This window comes from Buteo buteo, chromosome 12 (assembly GCF_964188355.1).
Source record: "Buteo buteo chromosome 12, bButBut1.hap1.1, whole genome shotgun sequence".
NCBI classification, from domain to species: Eukaryota; Metazoa; Chordata; class Aves; order Accipitriformes; family Accipitridae; genus Buteo; species Buteo buteo.
The window spans coordinates 42,777,322-42,799,867 of NC_134182.1; the positions used below are offsets into that span (position 1 = coordinate 42,777,322).

The 22,546-nt window shown below is 41.8% G+C and overlaps 1 protein-coding gene across 2 annotated transcripts in view; it reads left to right on the forward strand.

The window, feature by feature from the left end:
- Nucleotides 1–22,546, forward strand: part of ANTXR1 (ANTXR cell adhesion molecule 1) — a 113,077-nt gene that overhangs the window by 46,442 nt on the left and 44,089 nt on the right. For both annotated transcript variants that reach the window (XM_075043697.1, XM_075043699.1), the window contains exon 13: nucleotides 15,090–15,185. In XM_075043697.1, coding sequence (XP_074899798.1) covers nucleotides 15,090–15,185 — 96 coding nt within the window. The remainder of the gene's footprint in view (nucleotides 1–15,089; nucleotides 15,186–22,546) is intronic.

Sequence of the window (22,546 nt, forward strand, 5' to 3'; positions counted from 1 at the left end):
AATTGACTTCAGACCTGAAAGTTAGGTCTGTTTGAAGATCTGCAGCCAAAGTGAGACAGTCAGAAAGCTGTGGAATGAAGTGATGGTAACAAGCAGGGGGAAAAAAAAAAAAAGGTTTTCTTCCCTATGTGCAAACTAGAAATCAGTGCTTTGGGTTTCCTCTCTGTGCTGTATTTCAGAAATGATCAGGTTTGGAAAGAGGTCTGGAGCGTCATCTTCAAAAAGCTTCCCCAATGGCAATCAGCAGTGACTTAACATGGCAGCCCCACACTTGCTTTGATGTGAGTGCCTTGAACACGAAACTCATTGCTCTCCGGAAATGGCTATTTAATGGGAGAAGGAACAAAGCAAGGGGCTTGACAGCCTGAGAGGGTTTGCCATTTCTTTATTTTCTTATGTAGCTCCGTAACAAAACCTTCCTATGCAACGTGTAAATAATCCGCAAATATCCCATGTTCCCTATAAACAATACCTGTCCTGTTCTATGAACTATCAGTTTTCAAGGACAATCTGGAGGTAGTCCAGGGTGGAAAACTCAATTAAGAGCATAGCTGAAGCAGATAGCTACATACCCAGCAAGAAAAGGCCAAAAATGAACAGTCAGAAAAGTCAGTCAGACTTTGACTCCTAAGTTATGAATATAGGTATTTGAAGATCAGGACAGATAGAGCCTAGACATTGAACTATCTAATAAGCTTTTTTATCACCCTAGCTAGCAAAAATTTTACTGTAGGTTTTCATGCTAGGGATACTCGTTCAGTTTCTCATAGGTTAATAGAGCAAAGCTATTTTCTACTAGCATAGGTCCCAATCTTTATTTAATATTTAAAGACTCCTAGGAATGAGGCAGCTAAATACACGTCAGTTTTATCGAGCAGTGAAAACTCTAGAAGAAAGAAAACACTTTTCACCTTAAATAGGTCACTTTTTGGGAAGAAACAAGGGATCAAAACCTTTGCCTTTTCTAGAAGTGCATCACAGCTTCAGTGCTGTAACTCAGCAAGACTTGACTCCTGCAACTGCCAGAAGCAGGGAGGGAAGAGCGCTTAGTACTCCTGTGCTCACGTTGTGTTTTCTAACACTGAGTGCCAGCTGCTGAAAATGGGATACTGGGATTTTTTGTCTTGCCCAGTGCTGTAATTTTTGTGAGGTTGCCAGTTAAAAGTGCTTTTTGCAGACTATGCTGCCTTCATATTCAAATACTGAATGCGTGGCAGAAAGTGTTCTGTGCGCTTGTCCCCTTTAGGAAATGTCACTGTTTTATGTCTCTGAATGCCATAATGCATATCTCTCTGGTATAAACTGACTCCCTCTGGGAATAGGCAGAGCTTTTTGCTTGAGCCCATATTGCTTAACTGTGGTAATTATACTCATTTTTTCCCCTGGAGGTGTAAAATCTGCTACAGCATTTCAAGGGGGAGAAAATGAGGGAAGGTTAGAAATGAAGACATACGTAACTGCTGATTTCCTCTTGTCCTTAGTCTGAGACACACTTAAATACATCTCACTTTTCAGCATTAAGTGATACTACTTGTCAAATCTATCAACACCAAATTAGACCTCACTGTTTGAACGCTGGCTGGGGTTTGGGGGTTTTTGTTTTGTTTAAAGGAGTCACATGTACAGCTAAAACAGCCTCAGAGCTTCTACCTATGCTTTGAAAACTGGGCACTTTGGAATCCACATCCTGGACTGCAGGTGGTCTGTTGTGCTTTGAGGGACTTCTGTTTTCCCTAGCTTTCAGCTTCCTGAAAGGTGGCAGGCTTCAAGGTTTGCAGCCCCAGAAAAAATGCAAGGGGTCTCAGAAATTAAACTGCATAGGTTCTGTTGTATTCTGCCTTTTGCTCAATTGTTTGTGCTTTCCAATATCAGAGCACAGGTGTGACTGTATATGCTCTTATACCTCCTTTTCCATGGGACTCAAGGAATTGCTGGTTTAGGTTTCCAAAGTAAAATTGCCAGAAGTGCTTAAATTTCGTTTTTTAAAGTGAGTCTCTAGGCTTTCCTGGTACTTACTGCAATTCTTTCCTCTCTATCAAAAAGTAATTGATTTTTTCATTTAACGAAAGAAAACAGAAGAACGTGTGGGAGAGACTTGTAAAGATGTTTTTGTTGCAGGGTATCTTTCAGCTTTTCCATTTTAAAGCACATTTTGGGAAGGCTTGCAGTCACATAAAAGTGATCTCGGCTGGATCAGGTGGAGCAAAATCTCCATTTAAAAAAGAATCAAAATTCTAGGTTGGCACAGTTCTTTTCAAGCGTGAGGTATGAAACAGTCCAGGGGAGGTCTTTGGGGATTTTATTTTGTTTTTCTTCCTTGGTATTTTCAATATGAGTTTTTAGAGGCAAGAGAGTCAATTACACACAGGAGGCCCTTTTAAATCCCTTGTGGTAAGTATCAGTCTGGAATTTGCCCAGGCATATTAGCCAACAAATGAAAGTCCAAATGCAAGGTCCATCTTCTATCTGATGCATAAGGAAGTATCAGTCAGAACAAAGCTCGATTCCTCGATCCCATGCAGAGGCCTTTAGTTAAAGGTGGAGTTGTCATTTTCTGGACATGGTAAAAACCATTGACTGGAATTGCACGGGACTGCTCAGTTTTCAGAGTGCAGTCTTTACCTCAAAGAAGAGTGAAAGAAATAAAAAATAGAGAACCAGGTTAGCAGAGGAGAATGTTTTTGTTTGTTTTGGTGAATGCAACTCCCTCTCCCACCCTTTTGTTAGTTTCTCAGGAATAGTGCTTTCATTGTGTTTTGCTACCATCTTGGCTTTTCTGCTGGTTTGGTGGCTCTAAAGACTAATGGGAAACCTAGCTGGACAATGCCAGATGCCCTCAAGATGATAAAAGTGTCAGAGCGTATATCTGTCGTCAGGGATGGAAAATAACAGCATGCTGGAGAGAGACCAGGGGTATTGCACCCACTGCCTTGAGACCATAAGGCCAAGCCTACCCCATTTAATCATGTCTCCACAGGTGGTTAGGAGCTGCAGCATACATTCTCACAGATCCCCAAGTGGTGCAGGGCAAGAGATGGTATGTACTTCAGGGGGGAGGAAACTGGGAAGGCTGTCTCCTGCTCATCCTTGCAGGGTGCCTGCAGCACCCTTGGGGAGCTGGGCTCAGTAGGCAGGGGCCCATGTGTCAGTAAGGAGCAATGAGGACAAAAAGGAGTTTTGCTTGTTGGAAGAATACAGTGATTTCCATTTATCAGTCAAAAATGGGCCAGACACAGGAGGAGTTTGGTTGGGCAAAGCATTTGTTTTATTAAACTATGGAATGCAGATGAGACCCTCTAGCTTAGGGCAGAATGATACTGCATGTAAATTTCAAGCTTGCTTGTGCCCTCTCTGTGGATGGCTAATACTATTTTTTATTTGAAAGTTTTGCTGACTGCACACCCCAGACTGAGGATTAGTGGCTGGCTTCTGGTAAAGCTGCTAACAGTGGCTGGGTTTATTTCAGAAGCAAGAGGGTAACACTGTGTAAATCAGGGGCTGCAGACAGAAGTTTAATCCTGCTCCCCACTAATTTACGTATTACCCAGTTAACTAAGACAGGGCTGTCCTGAGTGTAATTTAGGGTGTTATGTGGCCTGGGCTATGTGACCACTGGCAGCTACCCCGACAGAACAGGGGAATGGCTGGAATGAGTGCTCTTAAGGTTTGGAGACAGCATGCTGTTTATATGCTTAGCTGGGGGATAAGGTGCCAGCATCTCCAGTATGACAAAGCTCAGCTGGCTGGAAGTATTTGATGAATTTGTCTCTTAGCTTGCTTGTCTTGGAGAGTTACTAATTTATTTCTCTGAAGTTGGCTTTTCAATATCTGTACCTTTTAAATAATGTTTTTCTTTCATTTGAATGTTCCTCTCTGGGGGGAAGGAATCCCCCCTTCCATACAGAGGGCACTGAGGCTGTGTTGTTACTGCATTACCTAAGCAAAAGAGAGCGAAACCATGCAGGGACATCCAGGTGACCTCCGCTGCTGCAGAAGGTGCTAAATGGCAGCCCTGAATATTGAAGCCTGCAAAGGCCAGGCACACCTAGGGACAGGGCATTGCTTCTAAAGGAATGTTCTTAAGGCTGTGACATCACACTGGCCCTGAGAGAAGCTGGGCTTGTTCCTCTGTGTTCTTTTGGACAAGGTAATCTCTCCTCTATAGAATCCAATGTGGATTTAAAACCCTTCTTCTTTCCAGCCCTCGGAATCAGTTGTGACTGCTTGGACTTGAGATTTCAGGAGGAGGCTACTCTTGAAAGCATTCTTTAGGAGGCTAAAGATGTGGATGTGTCCTGGGCAGCTGTTTAGCAACTGGGTCCTCCAGTTCTGAGTGTCAAGGAGGTATTCTGGTTATAAATAATGTTTAATTATCAGAACTTGTCACTATCTGTCTCTGTTGCCTGACTCAAATTAGACAAAGGCCCCTTTTGGGGACAAGACACATACACCCCCACTTTCTGCTGATATTCTTTCTTGCTTGGCCTTTGTACTGTAGTCACAATTACGGACTGACTTGCTCTAGGTGCTGTGTAACCACAGAACACAAAGGCATATCCTACCCCCAAATTGCTTCTGTCCAACTCCTTGCAGCAAGGCTATTCACTTAAATTGTTACAATGGTCTTGCTGTCAGCCAAGCGCTCTGAGCTTTCCAGTGCCTCAGAAAGACATCATCTCTCAGGGCGGGCTGGACTGTCTGCTCTGCAGGTAAATGAGGTGCCTTTGTTCTCCATTGCAGAGGTCTCTGTGCAGTATGCTAGCAGAGGCCAAAAGTATGCAGTAACTGAATAAAGCTGTCAGTGATTACAATAAGGACTTCAAAAACAATTGGACACATTTAGGTGTGACTTTACAGTAAGTGAACAGTATGTTTTAACATAGCATGAAAGACTAAATTCCTGTTGCCATGATCGGTTTCCTCTCTTTAGCTTTTAATACTAGAATTTTTTAATGTGCCTTCATTTACAAAAGAGGCATTAAGGCAGAAAATAAAGATTAATGTATCTCCAGTCCCAATCTGAAAGTTGACAACTTACATTGCTACAGGTGTTATCGTGTGGTTGCACACTTTCTACTTTTTATCTGACTGACCAGAATATCTTAATTGGGTGGCAGATAATTAATGATGAGAGTTTAAAAGTAGTTTCACTATTGCTGACATCAGTGTACCTTTAGTAGTTGGAGGCACCAAGAACTATAGTTTACTCTCTGCTAAACGTAAAAACCTCATCTTGTAACACCAATAATATAGGGCTTAGGACCACAAATGCAATGGGAACTGAGCATCCTCAGCTTCCACTAGTGCTAATACTAAAAAAAAAAAAATTATTTCTTCTTCAGCTATTAGTCTCAGCATACCACCAATTTCCTATGTGAAGTTGTCCCACATCAGGCTTTAGTGGTATGAACACTGTGTATTGCTTTCATTTGCACCTGTTAATGCCTGGGGAGTGTATGCTGCAGTGCTTTCCCACTGCTTGAAGAAGAATTAGCAAGTAATGGCTGGTGGAGTTGGGGAGCTCTTAAAAAGGGATTTACTCCTGTTCCCATGTTAGGGCTTTGAAGAACTGAAAGAGGGAGAAAGTATTAAATGCTGCTTTATGAACGTGTATGCATGCAGATGTGCACAGAGCAGGTTGCACACCAAGCATTGTCAGGAAAGGGAATATACAATAGAGGAAATAATTTACAAGGCAGAGTTTAGAGGCAGGAAGTCAGTCCTACTCTGTTGACTGGAGGGCTGCTGCCAAGTTCTTCAGTGCAAAAAGAGTATCTCGGAGGGAAGCCAGGATGGGAATTAAAATAAGTCTTTGTTCGTTTTCTAAAATGCTCCCAGAAGAGGAAAAAACACTAATGACCTCTTGCACTAGTAACTCTCAGTCTCAAAACTGGAAAGGAGGTGAAAACTGCAGGGCTGCAGTGACAGCGTAAAACAGGTCTTCCTGGGTAGCTCTTGACTGGAAGAGCAAGAAGCATCACTAGCTGATATTCATATGCGCCTTATGTCGCTTAGCGAGAAACATGTGATGCTTCTTCTGCAAGAAAGCAAGACAATGGATGTACCCACACGTGGCCTGGGAGAACATTTCTGTGGCAGGGTGTTAGACTTGCCTTAGATTAGCATTGATTGAAACTCATTTTTATTTGCCATGTGTATCTAGTTCGTAATGGATGTCTTCCTGCATTACGCCCTGTTCCTTCAGGGCTAGGGGAGTTATGCTTATAAAAAGGAGTGCCTTTCAGCTGAAAGGGGACATGTTGGGTCAGGGCAGTTTGGGGAAGCAACTGCATTTGGGAGGTATATGCAGTGCCTAAACCAGGCTTACCCTTGTAAACTAAGGTTCTATCCAGTGCTAGTAGATACCAGGCCCTCCTCACCTGAGATGCTGGTGCTCCAAACCCACTCTTGGCTGGGAAGATCTCAAGGTGGTTAAGCACACTGCCAGGCAGTTAGCCATTCCAGATTTTGGAAACCAGAGGAGAGCTGCTGGCCAGCAGTTGGGCCAAGCCAGTCCTTGGCTGTGGAAAGGGGCTTCTTGAAATGGTAAATATGGAAGTGAATGGATGCAATGGCTTATTGCACCTGACAGCAACTTGGGGAAAGAGAAAGTCTTGCATAGGCAGATCAGAGAACTGGTTATCTTGTAATGAAGCAGTTATCTTGGTGGTAGCCATTGATAAATGGCTTGGGATGATTGGTGAGGTGACAGGTGGGGAACAGGCCTACCATTCTGGCAAGAAATAGTCCCTCTGGTCTTACACTTCTGGTTGCAAGGGTGCAGGAGCCATTGAAGTCAGCTAAAAAGGAGAATTTGGCCTCTTAACCTCGACAGGCTTTGCATTTGACAAAAGGATGTGGGTACTGGCACAAATTCACTACATCTAGGTATCCTGGTTTTCTTCCTGTGGCTATTTGAAACTGAAGGAATTTGCACCTTTGAGTTAAACAACAGTGGGTGGATTTGATCTTTAAATATGGAGAAAGAAAAAGTTAGAAAATCAAGAAAGCACTACAAGTTTGTAGTAAAAACTAATGATGCCCTTCACTGAAGGTTTTTTTTTATTATTTAAAGGGAATGTAATTCACTGCTAAAGGAGGGTTTTTTCAATTGCAACTTTGTTCTGGGCTGCACAATTAAGGCTCTGCTAGTTACCAGTGTTTCTAACTCTGCAGGCAATTAAAGTGCATTCACTATTGTATCAATAGAGGCTTTATGAAACTGCAGAGTAAATTTAATGAGCACTTTTCTAGGCCCTTGACCTGTATATTATTAGTTGAGGTATTGCTCTGTGGGAGCTCCAGGGCATATGATTTCAGGTTTGTTTCTAAAAGAAATTGCTCTTAAATGCTTTATGCTGCAAGTATAATAGGCAGTGAATGTTTTTGCTAACAAAGGTCATCCTTAGAGTTAAATGTGCAGAGATTATTTCACTCTAATATTGCTACATGGGCTGTTTTATAATACCCTTAAGCGTGGTAGGCATATTACAAACAGTATGTTTCTATGGTTTGGAAAGTAGGGATTCACAAAGGAGACCAATAAATTGGAGGTGGGAGCAGAATCACAGAATTGAAGTTTTGAAAAGATTTCATTTGGGAACATCAAAGTAACTTGTGAATATGCGGACTTTTTTCCTGTGACAGTGCTGAAATTAACTAGAAAATATGTGCTATAATCTCTGCACGCATGTACACCTCTAATAGTGAAATCCCATTTAACATGAAGTTGAAACAGAGCACTTTGAAACAGTGCATTTGAAACAAAATGTTTTGTTTTATTGAAATGTTTCTCTGTTGAAAATGTGATTTCAATTTAAACTGAGTTTCAGAAGGAAACTTATCCCAAACACGTCTTGTTGTGTGGGTTCAGGTCATGCTGGCATGCTGTAATGGCCTGTGAGGAAATTCTCCTGTTCAGCTTGTGGGGGATACATGAGTGTTAGCTCAAGGAAGGTGCTCCTGAGATTTTTTTTTTTTAAGTGCTGCTTAAATGCTATAAATCTCATAGACATGAACAGAGGCAAGACATTCCAGAGCTGTAGCATGCCATTTTCCTTCCTTTGCTCCCTCACAAAGAAGTAAACTCAAGTCAAACCATAAATGGTTGCTGTTATGACAAAATCTAATTCCACAGAATTTTGTCTGCTATTATTCCAGTTGCTATTCACCTCCTGAAATGGATTTAAGATGATACTTGTTAAGGACTGCCTTCAGGCACAAATGGAAACCAAAATAACTGCTTAGGTTTCACCTCAAAGGTTTTGTTGTTTAGCTACAAGTGTTGGCGGACAAGAGATGGGTGTTTCAGAATAGGAGCTCCTTTTACTTCCTCGATCTAAACAGAAACATCGACAACCAAACATGTACTGTCGGGGGGGGGCGGGGGGAGCACTCAAGCTGCTGGCATTATTTCAGTGCAAGTGTGTGTGCAGATTGAACCTAAAAACGGTGCTCAAGAGGCCTCTGCCTTTGTGCTAGCTGATTTCAGGCCTGTGATGTCCCAGCCACAAAGCTAAGGGTCACACACTCACATCCAGGACAAAACCTGAGGCCTGACAAGATGCTATGACCTCTGCCTGTAGCTGTAGGGTGTGATTATTAAGATGCTTATCTGTAGTTAGTGTGCTTGAAGGCTTGCAGCTAAGAGGCCCTGCTTCCTTTGATTTGTGCTGCTTTCTGCAGTGAGGCTGTTAAAATTGTGACACCTGAAGTTTGACGATTGACAGGTAATGGCATGACTAGGGAGAGACCTGAGCAGATGTTCAATGGCAATGAAGTCTTACCACTATTTTTAGCCTTTGTTTCAGAATAGGTCTCTCGGCAGTGAAATTCAGGGGCCAGGAGCTTTGTATCAGAAACTGTAACAGAATTTGGAGCATTTTACCAAACCCGATGGGATGTCTGAGGGAGCTAGAAAACCAAAGAGGTGGGTAAAGGCAATTGGACCTCAACACTTCTGAATGGGGAAGCACCTATCATCTGAAGACTGCTGAATCCCAATACTGATGTAGAGTATATGCAACTGAAGAGGGAAAGCTCACTAGACTGTAGGGTGTTGTCATGTGTTTCTTCATAAACTATCCCACCAGACCCTACTGTATTTAATGCAGGATGCCAGATGCAATGCCTTATGGGTGAGGCACTACACTAGCCTGGGACTGGACAAACTTGAATTCTACCGTTACTTCTGCCATATCTGCCTTTCAGAAGTCTTGCGAACACTTCTGTTTAGCTGGAAACTTTTAAGTATTTCTTCTGAAGGAAAAGCACAGCTTGTTTTTGTAAGCATAAACACAGCAATCAAGGATTAGAGAGTTGTTTTCCCTGACCAAAGATTTTTTTTCCTTGTAACAGAAGGAGTAATGATTACTCCTCCTTCCTTCCATGTGTATGCCTGCTCTGTTTGGAGTGTGAACTCTTCAGGACAAGGGTTGTCTCTTGCTCTGGGTTTATACACCATATGGTGGAGTGAAGCTTCGCTGGTGTTTATGCTGGCCTGTAAAGCAAATAACATAGCATGCTGGAAAAGTCTTTTGTAAGCAGGCTCTCATCTCCTTTCAGCACTGGAAGGAGAGGAGGGAAACAGATCATTACCAGAGGTGCATCTCATTTCACAGCACGGTAAACTTGGAAAAAAGGAGCTGAGAACACCTCTACTGGGTGACCTAGAACAGGTGTTCCTTGCTTGCATCCCCTGCTGAGCTTGGCTCCCACTCCAGCAGCCTCACATAGATGCCGATCAGAGACTAGTATTGCAGAACAGTGCATTCAGTGAGTTTTCATTTCCTTTTAGAAATTAGGCCAGATTGTTTCTGTTATATTAAAAAAAGTTCCTGTGTGTGATAAAATAAATGATAGACATCAGTTTCTGTTGCTGTGATGGGAGAGTCCTCAGGAGAGTTGGGCAGAAATAGAGAGTGTTTCCTTCACAATAAAAGCTGCCTGAGTCTCTCTGGTGTGAAAAGACAGGGTCATCCTTTGTCTTCCCCTCCCATATTGAATAAAGAGCATTAAACCTGTTTCTCCTTTCTCTCCAGGGAAAAAACCTCTGTCTGATTTTTGGATGCTCATTCAAACCTGTACTCAAGAATTTCATAAAGCTTTTTAAAATCACTTCATTCTTTTTACTAACATCTCTGAAGTCTTTCAGCATGTTATTGCTCTTTGCCTGCTTGGCAAATGTAAGAAAGGACTGGGATACAGGAGCCATTCACATCTTCCCTGTCTCTGGAATGACATTAACCATGTTTCTCCTCTTTGTAAAGCACCTAAGGTTTAGCAGTGATAAGTGTTATTTAAGTTGTTATTACTATAGAGTCACTCTGAAGTGAGACTTGGTTATATGGCTGTCTTCACACTGCTGTTCCCAGTTCTTGGTAGCAGTGCAGATGGTTCTGCACTCCTAGCCCTGACCCAGTAATGTCAGCAGCTTTCCAGCCTGCCGTGGAGGTGACATCATGGGGCTGCATGCCAGCCTTAGGCCCTCTGCTGCAGTTAACAGCTGGAAAGTCTCCCACAAGCTCTTCTGCACAGCACAGGGGACTGATAGACTACCTGTAGTCCTGAGAGCAGCTAGCTGATAGGGTGCATCGCTTTTGTTTGCTGGAGTAGTGAGTGCAGAACCAGATTAAACAGAGTATTTAGGCTTCTTACTTTCCAGTGAAGTCTGTAGGAGCTCGGACTAAATCCTTTTACTGAGCCCAGCCTTCAAGGCCTACTAAAGCCAAGCGCTTGATGCATGTATTTAACAGAAGTCCATCCCTCTTAGGCACAGCATGAAGTCAGCACATTTAAACACATGCTTAAAGTTAAATCCATTTACTGCTGTGGTAACAAGCATGCATGCTACCCACCTCCCTCTCCCTATTAATCATCAGTGCATTAATTCGTCAGCCACAGTACATGAGTGCGTTTGTTAGATGCACCTAGTACTTCATTCATCATTCCTGAATGTCAGTAGTCAAAGCTTTTGAGGGTCCGTGCACTTTGGAGTTGTTATTCCAGGTTACCTTTCTGGAAGAGCTAATGTATGTTGCAAACGCCAGTGCAGTAAAGTGAGAAACTAGGAAATAAAATCTTAAACAAAAATAAGAAGATTGGAAGAAACAAACCAAACCAAAACCAAACACAACAACAAATGCCCATCTGGTGCATAGTAGCATTTTTTTTGGAAAACCCTCAGAAATAAGCCATTGTTCCATTGAAATGCCAATGAACTGATTTATGTTTCTTTATAAATCAATTTATGTTTGCTTCTGTATTAGAAGCCTCGAGGATGCCTAAGACAAAATAGGGGGGCTTAAAATCACAGATCCTGTCTTGGCTTTGTCGCTCTGCATGATTGTGTACATGCTTCCCGGGGCAAAATTCTAGGAACCTGGTCTTAGGCAGCAATCTCAGTAGGCAATAGCAAAAGAACTCTGGAGGATGAGTCATTTCCTCTGCGGCATGACCATCACTGGAGTGGTCATCCCTGTTCCCTGGCTGTTAAAGGAATGTGCCTGCACCTGGTTTACACTAACCTTTTTGTTAGATAGGATCTTCCCAGAGATTGCATGTATGCCTTAGAGGAGTGTGGTCCTTTGCAGGACAGCACATATCTGAATGTTTCTGGGTAGATTTAAGGAAATAGCCCATGCTGTTTACCGGATCAGACTCTGCCATCCCTCCCCTCTTCTCTCTAGGAGTATCTACAGTCCAAGAGGTTTCTGTTTTGTGACAAGAGGATTCCCCAGTCACAATCTGACTTCTCACAGTCTGTAACGGTTCTACAATAACTTCTGAGTGAAAGCATATGTGTGTGTGTGTACATACACACACACACGCCCCCTTCCACCCCCCTATGTATGAGGACATGCCTCTAATCTGTCCTGTTTCAGATTTCTTGATATCTTTGTATTTTACAGTATCTTCCAGAGGTTGTTTTCCATTCCAGTACTTCAACTGCCAGCAATACTTGTATATTTTCTTGGCCTTGTTGGACTCTGGCAGGGAAAAGGAGGCTTCAAGGCACAGCTGCCTTGCTTTCTCTACCAGCTTATTTGTTTCAAAGTCTACATGGTAAAGTTTTAACATGTTGAATGTGTAGCACCTTGAAAGGTCATTTAAAGACCCTGCTCTTTTTCATATGACTGTTTCTTGATGTAATAGCAAGGCATTTCAAAACAATGACTCCAGGCATCGTCTAGGTCTTCAACAGTTGTCAAGAAGCAAGTTGCCAATGTTTTACACTTAGCATTTGACAGAAGCTCTGACGAGTACCTTAGCTGTCTGGCTTTTTTCAGTCAGTCAGGTGTAGTGGAGTTTTAGGCTGTTGATCTCACTATGGATACGAGCACCACAGTTTTATTTCAGTGTAAGTAGTCAAGATGAATCCCTATGGGAAAGTAGTACTGATTTCAGATGACTCTGTGTATTTAGGGGTTAGCCACACTTTGTCTCCATGGAAATTTTTAATGGAAAATTCACTAGTTTAGTGTTAAAATTCTCCTTTTTTTTGTCTTTAAAATGAATGTTGTTTTTTTGGTTTCAATTGATAGCCTTTATTCAGTAAGTGTTAAACACAGCTCATTGAATTATTCCATGGTTCAGTGTTTCCATGAGCATTTGTATTGTTCTTCCAAATTTTGATTAAAAAAATAATGGAATGAAAACAGACATTTCAAATGCTTCAGCCCTTTTTAACCAGCTCTAAGACTGGCAGGAAGATTTCAAAATGTCAGTGGAACTTTTGCAAACTATTTCAGCAGGCATATTTTCCTTCTTGTTTATTATTCAGCTTGGATAAGTAGCAGTTTCTATCTAAGCATAGTTCTAGCTGTATAAAACTGTAGATATTGCACAGAATGTTAGCTAAATTCTAGCAGAAACTGACAAAATAAAGATAAAACCAAAAAACAGACTTCAGGCCACTTTGGATGATTATAGTAGGATTTATTGTGTATATATTCTTTGTCCTGGTCTGACTTGCTAGGGTTTCTTCAAAACCTCATTTACAGCAGTGACCGCACAGGCAGAGTGGATGAAGATAGGATTTGTGGTTCCTGATTAAGGGTCTCAGTTTGACACTTTGTAGCTATGGCTGAGCCCAGAAAATTCAGTTCATATTTGTCTGGAATTTTTTGATGTTTGTTAAAATATAAGAAAATGAATTAATCTAGCAAGAATTTGGGGGGGAGGGGGACACAGGATGGGGCGGAGGGTGTCTGGTTTTGATATCTGAAGAGGGCTTATTCCTGCAGACTTGCCAGGCAATGCTGGCAATGCTGACTTTAGCGAGAGGCATTACCTGAGTGAGAAATGTAAGATTTGGCAAATCAACCCCTTCTATGTCCTCTGGACTGTTTTGCTGCTGTGATACACAGAATACCAGCTGGCCACATCAGCTGCCTTGCAGAGAAACAGATGTGTTAGGGTAATGTAAATGGTTCTTTACAGTCTTGGGGGGGGGGGGGGGGGGAAGGTAAAAATAAATTCTGTTTTTAAAAACAAACAAACAAACAATCCCCAGAATAAAACAGTTAAAAGGCCACCTTAATTTGTTTCATATTTTTGCAAATTGATTTTAGAATATTCTTAATGACAAAATATTTGTTACAATATAGGGGCAAAAGGCGCAGACAACAATTAGACATAAAAAGCCCTATTTCTTCTACAATTTCATGACAGCAGAGAGTCAGGATCACATTTTCTAAAGTATTGAATATCAGCAGGTTCCATTTTGCAGATTATGGATGTGACTATATGCTGTCTGTCTAGAGGAACAGCACCAAATGTACAGCTCTGTCTTCTCAAATGAGCTTTTATTTTGTGTTGGGGTCCAAGGTCCATTTCCAGAGATGTCTTGGGTGAATTCTTCTCCTGTGTGGACTACCTCTCTTTTGTTTACAAGTGTCAAAGGTCAGGTTGTCTTGATCCAAGTTCTCCAGAAATTCCTTCTACACCAGAAGAGAGTTTGGAAACTGTTCTCAACCTGATTGTTTCTTCCATTACTCTTCCCATTATGGTATTATGGGAGATCATACAGCCATTGAATTACAGTGACTTAAGCAGGCACCCAGTTTTCCTATCCTACAGGTCAGTCTGCTCTTGAACGTGTCATTAATCTGGCATTGTGATCTTGACACTTGGGTGGGGTTTTTAAAATGTCTGGTGTTTATATCAAGAACATCTCAAACAAGCTTAAACCAGGACTGCTTGCTTATCTCGGAATAGGATGATATTGGAGAGAGGAGTGGTATAGGGAAGTTGGCATGCCTCAGGAAGCCAAGAACATCTGGTTTGGGTTAAATCTAAGCAACAAGAAATAATGCACATTTGGTTTTGATTGCTATATTGACCTGGCTTGTGCAGCAGTTTGCATTATTAATTGATATCAGAGAATTGCAAATTCCTTTTTAAATGAGGGAAGTATTCCCAGTTAGAGAGGAAAGGGTCTTCTAGAGTTAATGACTTCTGATGTAGAAAAACCCTGTATATTGTTGTGATGGTGTGTATATTCAAATCTCCTTGAAAAGTTCATGGCAGATCTACCCTGGTTCAGCACTGCTAAGAAGAGCAGGATGATCTCAGTTGTGGGCCCATGGAAATCTTGCTTCAAGTTTCCTGTTTGGAGTAAACTTTAATTCTAACATTGCTTTCAAGTTTATTCTGCAAGAGGGGAAGAGAGTTGCAAAGAAAGGAGAATGGTTAAACTGCAATGAAACATTGTGTTGTGAGCTCTTTTTTAAACCATTTTTTCTGGCTTCACAATACTCTGAGGAATATTACATTAGTTTTGATCTGAAGTGAAATAAGTGTTTTACATAATTGTGAGGTTCAGAAAATGGAGGCAAAACCTATAACTCTCTGGGAAGTGAACTAGAGGTCTCAGTTTCTTTGCAAGGAGGTGGGAAGGGTGGGTGCCACATTTGGGTATATGAGGAGGGAGAGGGAGGAAAATTGCATTTTGTCTGAAAAGTAAATGGAGTATGGTAATGGCCTTTGGGACATGTACTTGCCTGGAAACAGGATGCACAGGAGAGGTACCATGGAGAGGGGAGTTTTGTGTTAGTAGTGCTCACTCACTCTCTGTGTTTCTTTTCCAGTCGGATGGGACCATCCTGGCTATTGCTTTGTTGATCCTCTTCCTCTTGCTGGCATTGGTCCTTCTCTGGTGGTTCTGGCCTCTTTGCTGCACAGTGGTAAGTGACAGAAATCATTAGCACAAAACAGTAATTCAGTGTTGCCTGAATGTAAGAAATGAATGGGAAGGAGGCAAAGTTTTCCAGTAAGAAAGAGCGTAGGACTGGTCACTGAACAAGATGGCGTTTCTTCCATTGCTGGTGCTGTTTTGTGCATCTATTTCATCTGCCTGACCTTTGGGTTATACCCATGAAATAGCAACGTTGCTAGCATATGGACCTTGTCAGGAGCCTTTTAGTCTTATTCATTGTTCACAATATGGAAGTGGTTTGCAGAAATGTATTAGTTGCCATGCCTTTTTAGGAAGGAATAGCTTTTCTGGATTTTCCAATTCCTGTGTCAGTTCCCCAGTGCTGGAGGGCTCCTGTGGAAGGGCAGGCATGCTGAACCCTGGCTGGAGTCCTTGTTCTGCCTCAGGTACAAGGAAAAGACATTTCTAAGTGTGCAAATTTTTGCAAGACTAACTTTTTTTCCTGTCTCACCATATCTGAAAAGCACTTTGAAATATCCAAATGACAGTTTCAGTAGAAGTATGACTATGCTTCACTGAGCAATATCTTTCCTCCATGCTTTTTCACAAAATGTTCTATGGAGTTAAAAAGCACAGTCACAGAGTTAATAATTAAAAAAGGCAGACAGAAATCAGGAGAAAACGGGAGAGAAGGAAGAGGTCAAGGCAGGCAAGAATGAAATCACAGGACTTGAGACAAGCTTTTTTCTCACACATGACCCTGCTCTTTGTCTGCAAGGACCTGTCATACCCCTGTACATCTCTGCTTATCATCCCCTAGGGCTGCCTTTTCCCAATGAAGATCAGGGCAAAGGCTGGTTATTGTGGAAGGTACAATACAGTGAAGCTCTGCTCTTGCTTTGGGTCTTGTTTGTGCTGCAAATATAGAGCAAGAATTAGGGATGTATAAATGTCAGCAAAATTGGAGTCTGGTTTTGGTCACTGGCTGTATGTAATGTTTCAGATGCTTCTTTTAAGACTGGCCAAACTGGCTGCAGTTTCTGGGTCACTATCATTATTCCTGATTTTAAATCACTTACCCAACAAATGTTGTAAATTTGCACCATGTTGTACCAAACCTACGATCTGGTGCCGAGAGCTTTGGAGCCACAAACTGCAGGAGCAGTCACATTTGAGGATGAGTCTTTGTGGTGAGATGTATTTCTCTATCCAGAACAAGGATGGAAATCTCGCAGGAAAAATCTTAGTTGTCTATTTCTATTTCTGGCTGGAAATGGTAGGGGGTAAAACGCTGCTTTTCACAGTAGTTTGGCACCTCTGTCCTGACATGAAAACCAGAAAGGAAAGAATATTTATTTGGGCTTTTCAGAACAATAAAAAAAATCAGTTCTAGAAGTGGACAAAGGATTAGCAGCATGGTAGGCTGCTCAGAGTTACTTGTCTAAACTAGTTGGCACGTTCCGAGAGAAGCTGGGCCAACTTCTTTGTTGGCGCATCTGCATAGAAGTCAATGGAGATGTGCCATGTACAGATGTTTACACTGGGATTTGGTGGAGAATTGAGGTGATAGAGAGGAAAGGCTCTAAGTGATGCTGCCATTTTAAGGTTCTGTTACAGGAGAAGGATGAAGCTGATAGGAAAAACGCATAAATAAAAGCAGCAGAGCATGGAGTAAAGAGAATATGGAGCTATGCCTTGAGAGGGTGGTATGGTACTGCTCCAGTGGAATGATATGAGGATAGTGGTCATATAACAGTGTTCTCAAAGTGTAAGAAATACAGTTCAGATAAGCAAGGTGAGTGCAACAGAGATAGGGAGTCTCTTGTCCACATGAAACTTTATAATCTTAATATTTTCCAGATTTAAATTCTGTACTTAAAAAATTTGTTGTAGATAAAAGCTTTTCCTCACCCTTTCTCCTCCTTTACCTCCCACACTCCCTCTTAGCAAGGTCTCCAAGTGGGGACTATCTCACTGATATTTTCCAAATGTAAGTCAAACATCTCTCTACTTGCTGGAAAGATTTTAATTCAAGAGCCTGTATGAAACCTCTTCCACCTCTCTGGGAGGGCAGTCCAGTATGTTTGGCAGTAGATCAGCAGCTAAGATACCTCACTGTGTATTGCTTACCTAAAGATTCTGTAAAAATAAAGATAAATCCAGAGGAGTACCCAGCTTGTTTGACTTAGGGTAGGGAGAAAGAGAGCAGAGCAGTGCTTATTTACTAGTTTGGTAATGGCACGTTAAGGAATGCAGTGTTGTCAGAAGCAACAGAGTGAATTAAGGGCAGAGGAACTGGCTTGCACAACAGACAAGAGAGGCAGGCAAGCAATAACCTCTAATAATCAAACCACAGACCCAGAGACACTGCTGTGGATTCAAGCCCAGGGACATTTCAGAGATAATTGCGTATGTGTCGGGGGCGGGGGGAGAACACAACAAACTTTTTTCTTACCAGCTATAAATTTGTTTGAGTGACAAGCACATTTCTAAACCCTGAAATTCCTCTTGGCATGCTTTTTAATTAAATCGGAATCATTATTATCCAGCAGTTCTTCAGGAAAGACACCAAGCCAGCTTCGTCCCTGGAGTAAATGGACTGAAGTCAATAGACTTACTCTGGAGATTTATCTGGAACCCAGTATCTCCTTGGCATGCACCCATTGAGAAATGCTGTTTCCAAGTGTATCCAAGTTTATTGGTCTCAGAAGTATTCTGGGATGAAGTCTGGAATTTACCACTTGGTTTACAGTAGATGCAATTGTTGCTTAGTGGATCAGAACAATAATTAGGTCTTTGCTGTGCCTGATACTAGCACAGGCAAAATTTCCCTTGATATCTGTGGAGGGAATATTACAAAAGCATGGGAGCCAGGTGCTAACCTTTCAGAAGGTTTCAAGGATGTTTATTCGACAATAGAAAACAAAGAAGAGCAATTCTGCTAAGCTGACAACCCCAACACTGTACACGTTAGAAGAATGATGACAAATACCAAGACATCTATAACAGGATGACCCCACTGTTCCTCAGTTGAGCATATCAGCAAAACAGCAGATGCCAGATCCTGGCCTCATTGATGTTAGTGGCCATTCTGCTGTTGTCTTCCCATTCGTCCTCTTTCCTGAACACAGCATAACCTGAAGGATTCTGAGCAATCATAGTAGTAACTGTGTGTGGAAGAGGCTAGTTAGGTGTCCAAGGGTAAAATTGTTCCAGGTAGGAGGCCAACATAAGGCTTAGTATTAATATTGATGTAAACCAAATAGATTTTAATATAGATGTAAACCAAATAGATAACAAGCCTCCAAAACCATCTTAAGGAGGATTTTGCAGGCATGTTATTAAATTGACTTGGAAATGGAACTGGTTAAAGTGCTTTGGATGTGTAGTGAAGGCATAATTAATACAATAGTTGGAAGGCTCATCTGTGCTGGGACAGTTTTCCTGTGCCAATATGCAGCACCACACTGAGCAAGTGTCTCCCATAGACACTTAAAATTGGCAGGCTGAACGAGTTGTGTCTGGGCCATGCTTTGCACCTGAACAGGATCTGCATGAAAGATTAGCCCTGGCATAGCTGAAGTGGTGGCTACAATCAGCCTGCCCCGAGCCTTGGGCTGAATCTTAGCTAGGGCAGTCCAGGAGATAAAATGCGGAGGATATGAGTGGGAATATCTCCCTGGTACAGCTGAGACTGAGACTCAAAACATTTCCCCACATGCTCATACATCACATCTCCTTACAGTTTTATGAAGTAAACATGAGTCTTTGCCTCCCTTATGCATCCATACAGTGTGGCCTGAGGCAGGAGGGCATGAGAAGCTGGTCTGTGTTAATTGCCCACTTAGAATATATACACCATCTTACTCATTTTTATGCTGCAGCTTTTTTAAATACAGAGGTGTGGCTGGCATATAAATGAGGTGTTGGTATTTAAGTATCTAACACCAGTTTTAACTTTAAAGCTGTTTTCTGGAAGGAAGCATGGAAGAACCCAGCAATTTGTTTGGCTCTCAGTCTGTACTGCAGCTGACCAGAAGTTTTGGAAACAAAAAGCTGGATAGAGAAAATACAGAAAATATATATTAAACCCACATGAAAATCATAGCTAAACTGGATGAAGAGGAGGAGAGGAAATGCATAGACTCTACAGCAGCCCTGAAGAGTCATAAAATTACATGGTGCAGGTTGGCTTGATGGAGATTACTTGCAAGGGTCCACGTATTCTGATTCCCACCTGCTCCCATGTGTACGAGGGACAGTTTTTCTGCAGTTATGATGCTTTGGGGAGAAGGGGGCACAGGATCATGAATCATCTGAAACATTATTGAGGCAAACCGAGAGAAAGAGGCACAAACATGCAGGCAGAATTTGCTTGTGCACCGCACAGTTCCTGCCTTTGGTTCAGGTCTGAGCTATTGAGGCAAGCGCTCACGTAGTATAATGTGGTAGTTTCACTAAATTTATTGGAGCTTAATGTCATGTGTTACATTCAAGCCCTGAATTCATGCATGCTGCCACAAATGAGTTTGTTTATAGCACAGTCAATCCAAAACATTTGGAGGTAGTACTGTTATTGTAGGTTTAAAGTAGTGTAAATAATAGAACCTGACTTTGCCATGGCTGTGCACAAATGGGAGCAGTAAGATAAAGACAGTCTTATTAATCATCCAGAGTACCCACAGCAGTTCACTGCTCCTCTCAGCCTCCTGTCAGTCAGATCAGAATGATTTAGATATGGATATAATGCTCTATAACTGGCCACCTTTAAACAGGCTAGCATGGATCCTGAAAATAGCATAGCAGAGGCATTTTGCCTGGGCTAATACCATCAGCTCTACAGCAGTCCAGGTAGAGAAATGGGCTGGTAGAATAGTGTGTGTGCCAGGCACTGAACTAGGGTGCTTTGAAGTGCTGCTGTGATGTGTCATTACCAAAAAGTTAAAGCCAAATTCTCTAAAGTGTCCATCAGTTCTGGGGTGCCCAAACTGAAAGATCTTCATGGAGTTCCCGTTTTGGAAAGTGCTAAGCATTGCCCTCTGAAAATTAGGAAGGTAGCTGTTTGCCTTTAGATGATATACCTAGACTTCAGATTCCCAAACCGTTTTACTTGCTAATGCATTTCCTTAAGGCCAGATCCAATGGCCAATTATATTAATCTTGACCAGACCACAACAGATACTTAATGCAAAGGAGGCACTGTTGTTCTTTGCTCCAGTCCTGCATGGGAAATAATTAACTCAATAAAAGTGACTTCTTCCTTTGTTTTTTTCCCTGGCCACCTCTCGCCTCTTCCAAAGAAAGTTGGCTCAGCCCAGCTAAGGAGAAATAGATCTTTAGGACATAGTCTTACTTAACCAGAAAATTCACTAGCAATCAGAGAGTGAGGGCAAGGGCTTCTGCATATAGCTGAAAGTAGCTATGATGTTTTTCTTTAGTCCAGAAAATAAATTTAATTTATATATTTTTTTCAAAGAAAGTGCATCAGACACTTAGAGCAAACCCCGCTCATTCTGGCCTTGTTTATCTGTGTAAATGAAATAGCCTAGGAAAAGGAATGACCTTTGTAGATGCTGCATTTTTTTCCATGCATTCCTTGGAGAACTACAGGTCCGCCCCATTCAGTTGCAAACTGTACAAGGGTTACTTAATCGGAGGGCTTTTTTTTCCTCCATGGTGTCATTTCTTTCATAAGTGTATGACTTTGACATGTGCTATGATCTGTATTGAATGTGGTTTGTGCACATCAGCCTGAAGTCTTAGGTGTGAAACAGCCTTGTCTTCTAGTTTTAGTGAGTTAAAATTGAGATTCCTGGATCTGCTTCCAGGCTGACAAGAGAGGTTATCTTAAAAGGATGAGTTAGTTTTCCTATTGAACTTCATTTACCTTTTACTAGTATGTCTAGGAAGAAGAATGTATTGTATTGCAGATGAAGAAATAGGGACAGGCTCCTGCTTGTATTAGGAACTTTGAAGTGTAGACCAAATCTCCAAGGATTTAATGGGTACTTAGAAGACACAGCAGATATGAAACAAATAAAAAGGAACTGTTCCTTTATCCAACTCATAACTAAACTATGAAACTCTGTCACAGGACTTAAGAGGAGGTCAAAACTATAAATATGTAAGGGGGAAAAAATAAACATTAGTCAGATGGGTCATAATTAATGCTATAAACCCCACCCCTGCTTATTAGGATAGCAAAAATACAGACTTTGTATTTTCCAGAAGAGTGGAGGTAAATAAGGACAAAAAAATCTGCTCAGTTAACTGCATGCTCCCTTCCCAAATTATACGTCCTGATTAGAGGCAAAGTCCTTTATTTCTTATTTCGTACTGTTTTCTCGTGTAGCCTTCATTTTAAATGATGCTCTGTTCCATCTTAAAGCAGATACACTTCACTGACAAGAAACATATTACCCCTATTTATCATATAAAACTCCAGGGACAGTTACTGAGTATGTGCTTGCTCTCACACTGTAAAGTGGTGGAGTTTTCTGGTCTCCCAAGATGGAAAACATCCTAGACACATTCCTGAAATATGCAAAATTTGGGTTCAACACGTGCTTTCTTATGCCTGAATGGCTACAGAAATTTCAAGGCAACAGAAAACCAGTCCTCTCCAATGCTTTTAAAATTGTAGGAGGTGGCTAATAGCATTCTTCTGCTTTTACACTGGATTATTCATCAGAAACAGCTGCTTCTCCATGCATCTGTGACATCAGGGTGGGTCAGCTAACAGAGACCTCTGTCAATCACATGCATGTTGAAGATCTGTGAGGAAGGGCGATAGAAAGGCAAAGAATTACTTTACTGTCCTGAATTTTCACAGCTAAGTGTGTAGAAAAGCTGACAACTACCCTCGAAGTTCCTTCCTCTGCCAAGAAAAGCCAATAGCCACCTCTCCATCCCACAGGCCTTTACTACTTGAAAACAAAAGACCTCATTGTAAGGTTTTTATAGCATGGCAATGATATAGAAAACCTCAGGTATTCCTCACCTAGCGAGCAAATATGGTTGCTGAACTATCATATTTTTTTCTTTGAAACACAGGGACAGGAGATACAGTTGCAGCAGCAATCACAGAAATGGCTTGGGGTTATCAAAACAATTGCAGCACACATGAACAAACACTTCAGTCTTGCCAAGCTAAACTAGCCTAAGCATTTTGCTTGGCCAAGCATGCTCCCAGCTGATTGCGTTCAGCAGGTCCATGTGTGTCATCTGGCGAGGCAGAGGGAAGGCGAGAGGTGCAGCCCAGAACAAAACGTGGTGGCCAGTGTGGGCTGTATCCTCACTGGGTTCCCTGTAATAGCATTTTCTTTCTGGTACTTGAGTAATTGTTTCTATTTGTGCAAAATGAGCAGGTGTAAGGCACTGCCTTTCAGC